The 6,000-nt window shown below is 41.3% G+C and overlaps 1 protein-coding gene across 3 annotated transcripts in view; it reads left to right on the top strand.

The window, feature by feature from the left end:
* The window catches only part of USH1C (USH1 protein network component harmonin), a 111,456-nt gene that overhangs the window by 56,662 nt on the left and 48,794 nt on the right, over positions 1–6,000 (top strand). For all 3 annotated transcript variants that reach the window (XM_019519671.1, XM_019519669.1, XM_019519670.1), the window contains exons 13-14: positions 1,996–2,061; positions 3,616–3,740. In XM_019519671.1, the coding sequence (XP_019375216.1) occupies positions 1,996–2,061; positions 3,616–3,740 (191 nt within the window). The remainder of the gene's footprint in view (positions 1–1,995; positions 2,062–3,615; positions 3,741–6,000) is intronic.

Here is a 6,000-nt window from a genome sequence, read left to right as displayed (position 1 = left end):
ATTACTTCCCTCTATACACAACTGGTGAGGACACATCTGGAGCAGTTTGTCCAGTTTTGGGTCCCTGACTACAGGAAGGATTTGGACAAATTGGAGAGAGTCCAGTGGAGGGTAGTGAAACTGGTTAGGTACACCGTGTGGAATTATGCAACTATGCGTTCATGCAAATTTGCGCATAAAAGGCATGACCATGGATAACTGCATAATTGTGCATAATTTAATTGTGGCGGGTTCTGTGCCTCCAACTCCATGATTGTGGAGGCACAGAGCTGTGCGGCTAGACAGCCGGGTAAGTGGAGAGAGGAGCTGTTGCCTGCAGGAGGGGGTCAATGTGGGGTTTGTGGGTGGGTGTGGAGGTGTGTGTGAGGTTCGTAGGGGGGTATGGGCTGTGTACCATTGGGCCAGGCTAGCTGTCTCAGTGCCTCCACATGCGGCTTTCAGCTCTCCAATGGGAAGCTGCATGTGGAGGCAAGTAGGAGCCTGTCTGGCTACAGAGGTGAAGTTGGGGTGGGGATGCAGAGTCAGAGCTGCAACAGCTGCCTGCTCCCTCCTCCACTTTGTATGCGAATCTAACTTAATGAGTTTTTTTCCCCATACTGATTGTGCGGGAAAAAACACCTCCTCTTATATTTCAAGTAAATAGTGTACTGTCTCTGGGTAGCTGTCTCCTCTGGCCTGAAGAAAAATGTCTCATATTTGAAAGCTTGTCTAAGTCTTTCCCAACTACAACTAAAGAAATTCTTGCCTCACATACTTCCTGAGCCAGCATGGATAGAGCACCCCTAAAGCTATGAAAATATACCAATTCTTTTTTTTTTCCTAAGTAAAGTTTTGAGACCATATTCACAGAATCAAGCTAAGAACATTTTAAAAATTGAGGTAAGTTTGTTTTGGCAAAAAAATTGAGGCATTTTTATTTTGGTTCAATGGCGGCCTCCCATGTAGTTTAGGCTCCAAACAAAAAATCAGGTTTTTTTGTACAACCATAATTTGCAAATTTCACACAAGCAAGTAGGGGAAATGACTAAGGATCATGTTTTTAAAGGTATTTGGACACTTAACTGTCATTGATTCAGAAATTGATTTAAAATATGTGGCCTTTGCAGATGTTGTAATTTTTCTGAAGTTTAACCTACAAGTTTATTACTAAAAGCCTAGACACCTTTCCTAAAGTTGTCTAAATCTGTGAAAATAGAAACTCATCACAGATATGTCTCTGAACTTAGTGACTCTTTGAATAATAAAATATTTTTCTATATTCTACACAATACTTTGGCGGTAAGCAGAATGAATCCTACTCTGCCAGTACTGGATGTTTTCACATCAGTACATCATTAAGCCATATGCATTTAACACCTCTCCTTTATTTTGTTTACAGGATTAGAAAGAGGAATGCATCTATATTATTTTTGTACATATTTTTTCAAAATCTCTCATTGTGCCTCTTCCATTGCCAATTTTGTAACAAAGCATATGGTTCCTTAGCTTCTATTTTCCTTAGTTAGCAAAATTACAGCATGAATTCATTTTGGACCTCTGGTTTAAAGTTGCAGTTATGGCAATTTGCCTTACGTTTGATAGGCCATTCTGCTTCCTAGTTGCCAGTCCACTTAGAAAGAAGCCATTCTTCTATGCTTGTAATGGGAAAAAACACCAAGTATTACTTTCCAGTGTCCATTTATCTTTAGGATGAACTGCACAGAATCAAAAATATCATAAAGAGCTTGTTGAGCAATGAAGAATGAGTTCTGAAGGTAGCTGACAGGGCAAAATGACTTCAGAATTTGAAGACCTGCCTCTGTCCATAGAGGCCCCGAGGCTTCTGAACTGAGGCAATGAGGGCCAGGGTTTGTAAAATAAGCTTTTGGTATCTTACAGTTCAGATTATCCCAGTGCAAGGTTTTCTCATCTGTGTATTTAATTTGTTTTATGTTAGTATCTATGCACAAGGGTGGTGTATTTTTATCATAGTATGCCAGTTGCTCTGTTTTGCAGAAGAAAACAGGAGATGACTCAGAAGACTGCAGAGGAAGAAGAAAGATATCATAAAGAAATTGGACAGTAAGTAATTGCCTAGGTACACTAAATACACTACATATAATGACTAGTTAAGTATACTAGACCTCATGATAATAATTCTGGCAATATCTTTTAAGCAAACATTCCTGTTTTGTCAATATGCAAATCTTTGCTAGTTTTTTTCTTTTTAACAAAAAAAATTTCAGTGAAGAATAGAAAGCTGATTTTCCTTTCCTTTTCCCACTTTTGTCAACTGCAAACTTGGATGAACAGGAGAAAAAAATTCAGTAAAGCTCCAAATTATTACTCAACCAGCTGAAATGTATTATTTATAATAGCCTGCTTGTTCTCAGTAGTGGCAGATAACAGAACAGGGAGCAATGGTATTAAGTTGCAGCAGGGAAGTTTAGGCTAGATATTAGGAAAAACTTTTTCACTAGGACAGTGGTAAAACACTGGAACAGGTTACCCAGAGGTTGTGGACAGCGTTCCCTCTAAGCTGTGTGGCACGTGTGGTTGCGCAGGCACGCCTGGCAGTGCTGTATGAGTGTGCCTGCCTGGCTACGCACACCACACAGCTTAGAGGGAACGCTGGTTATGGACTCTCCATCCTTGTAGGTTTTTAAGACCTGACTAGACAAAACCTTGGCTGGGATAATCTAGCTAGGGATGGTCCTGCTTTGAGTGGAGGGTTGGACTGGATGACCTCCTGAGGTCCCTTCCAACCCTAATTTTCTGTGATTCTGCTCACTTAGAGAAGAATTGGATTTTCCAGCATTTGCTCCCGGGGACACTGATACATGAGACGCTCCGAGCGCTTTAATTAGAGCAGCTCTCACTGTGTCCATCCCTGCCTCACCCCCAGACCACATGTGTAGACAGCCTTAGAGACTAACTGATTCAGAGAGACATAAGCTTTCATGGGCATCTGATGCATCTGACAATGTAAGCTGTTGTCTGTGAAAGCTTGTGCTTGTCTGAACCAAGTGGTCTATAAGGTGCCACCCTACCTTGGTTTTTATCCAACTTCAGCCTAGCATGGCTAATTACCTCTCTAAGTTAAGACAAGATTGTTTTCTAAAAGAGATGTTACAGCTCAAACAGAAGCTCATATAAAAATTGTTGAGGGAGTTTTAAGTTCTTTAACTTGTCTTGTGCAGTCAGATTAGAGGATCCATAAGTGTTTCTCCTGGCCTTAAAATCAGTCAAGGGTGCTGAGAATTGTCTTCTCCAGAGCATACCCCAGTGTAACGTCAGACCAGTTCACGTGGTTACTGTGCATATGTAATTGCAGGGACTTGAATTTCCTTCAGCTTCTATGAACCTTTCCCCCATCTAGTTTATTGAGAAAACTATTGTTATAGGCCATAAACAGCATCAAAATGGCTAGTTAGCAGATCTGCACACATTTTACCATAAGTCATGTGCATTAGTTCTGCTGGTGAATAAAATAGTAGACACATATATACAATAAGAGTTATGCTTTTTAAATGAATTGGATGGAAATAATTTGTATTCAAAAGTAACAAAATATTCTTTGAATTATGTAATATTTTAAAAATCAGAACATTAAGCAATATGTTTTGTGTTTGTTAGGATAACAGCAGAGGAAGAGAAATTTAAGAAACAATGGGAAGAGGACTGGGCACCTAAAGAGCCACCTAAAACTGTAAAAACTGTGACTGCTGAAGTTCACCGTGCCCCTTCTCCTAAACACAGAGGTAAGCAACAGATTCTGTCCTGTTCACTACGGAAAATGGTGCTGGAGGAACAGTATCTGTCTTAGATATATAGAATATTTCACCAGTTCAATTTCAACACATTATAGACATGAGTAAAGGTTAATACTTCTTGATTGTTTGCAAACCTATGAGATGTGTGCTTAGTGGTATCTAGGTTACAAGTCCCACCACCAGGCTTAACTGTAAGCCTTTTTACAGCCTCTGCAAAGAAATATGTTGGCCTGGAAACTGAGCTGTCCCACCTAGAGATAGTGAGTCTTCCCAGCCAGGACTGAGGAGAGGTTTACTTTGCTGTTGTCCATATTACTTTTATTCAGCAGGTTCTGTAAGTTTCAGAAATGTCAACCTCTGGCAGATTTCCCAAGTAGTAATGGTATGATTTTCATTGAACTGCTCTCCACTGGAGATGCTTTTATGCTGAACGCTTAAAAAAACAACAACAACTGGTTCCTCAATGGGAGCTAAGCTGTTGTATGAACGTTTGCCCCAAATGCTTATATGCTGGATGTATGCACATGTATGTGTGAATCTGAGAAAATTTCATAAAATGTGCTACATGCTCTAATTTAATATCTATGAAGAAAATATTTTCTTCATAAAAGATTACAGGATTTATGGGCATTTTGTTACCTCAGAGCCCAGTGTCAGTATTTTAACTCCTTATCTAGTGAATAATCAGCTATGCAGTCATCAGTTTCATGATTGGTGTCTGACCTGGGAGAGATCTTAGGGAAATGGAGTAGTTGAAGGTAGAAATTTAATAGTTGGCTTTCAAACTGAGATGGAGTAAGTGGATGCTCTCAGTTCATGTTGGGGAGAATGGGAAGATGGTAGTCTCCCTCTCTCTCTCTCTTATTTTTTCTTTATATATATGGAATTCATGTTTTTGGCTCAGAGGGGTAGAACCTCTCGCTGGACAGTACTCCATCAATCTGCCGAGCAACAGATGGCAGCAGTGCACAGGGCAACCCTGATTGGTCGACCCAGACTTCTCAGAGTCAGCCTGCATCTCCCTGTAGCACAAAGTGGGATTGTTTTGCATCCTACTTGGCTAGAGTAGTAGGGCATTTTTACACATGTAAGTGTCACTGCAACGCTTGTAGTTGTGTAAGCAGTGAAATGTGTGTCAGCGCTGAGAAAATGATGGCACTGCACTTTTGAACTAAAACACATAGAGGTGATTTGGTTCAAAAGTGCACTGCCACCATTTTCTGTATGCTGGCATGCATTTTGCTGCTTATACAACTGCATGTGATGCAGTGCAACGTGTGTCACTTTGTATGCATAGCAGTCGATTAATCAAGTCTGCTTCAAAGCGGCAGATCTCCAGTGCATTGCAGGACAAAAAAGTATGTGTATAAATGTCCATGGAGTCCAGCCAGAGTTGCATACTATTGGGGTAAGTGAGGAAGAAACAGGAGAAGTGCATCCTGGGATGCTAGAGGACTGTGCTGTGACTTCTTTTAGAAGCGTAAGTTGTACAGACATTCACTGTCCCAGGTGAGAGTGATTTAACACTGGTTGCTCCCAAGTTATTTTTCTCTTGCAGCAGTCCAAGTCTTGAACATCTGTACACTCATGTTTTCTTCTGAGAGACCAGCAACTCTCCCAGGAAAAAGAAAATGCCTATATGTGACTAGTTTTAGCAGTTTAGCTTTTTTGGACTCAGGTGATGGAAACTTCTTACAATCACCCAAGAGAGAAACACATGTATGAGAACAAGCCATTGACCTACTCAATAGTTACTTTGTAGTTACCATTCTTCCAAAAGAGCAAGTGGGGTAATCTTGGGAAATCACTTTGCTTCTCCATGCCCCAGTTTCCTCTTTGGTTAAATAGGGGTGATGTTACTTCCTCCTGCAGAGTGCTTTTGAGAGCTATTCATAAAGAGCTTAATGTAAGAACTAGATTTCATCATTATTACTGTATTTACTTGAATCCAAGATGAAGTTTTTTCCCTCATTTAGCATAGGGAAAAACAAGCCTCATCTTGAAGTTGAGTACCAGTGCTCTGGCTCTGGCACCAGCTGAGCCCAGGCCAGAGATGCAGCCTCTGCCTGCACCAGGCTGGAACTGCGGCCAGAGCTGCTGTTGCTGTTGCTGCAGCTGCTACTGCTGTGGCTGCTGCAGCTGCCAAGAGCCAGCAGCAGCTGTGGTGAGTTGGGTCAGGAGCCACTGGCTAGGGCCAGGGCTTAGGTGGCAGTAGGGGGTTGGAGAACAGGCAGGGATAGGGCAGTAG

This window comes from Gavialis gangeticus, unplaced genomic scaffold, assembly GCF_001723915.1.
Source record: "Gavialis gangeticus isolate Ggan-Ray unplaced genomic scaffold, GavGan_comp1, whole genome shotgun sequence".
Classification (NCBI taxonomy): Eukaryota; Metazoa; Chordata; order Crocodylia; family Gavialidae; genus Gavialis; species Gavialis gangeticus.
Note: the sequence above shows the minus strand (reverse complement) of the source record. Positions and strands in the feature narration are given on the sequence as shown.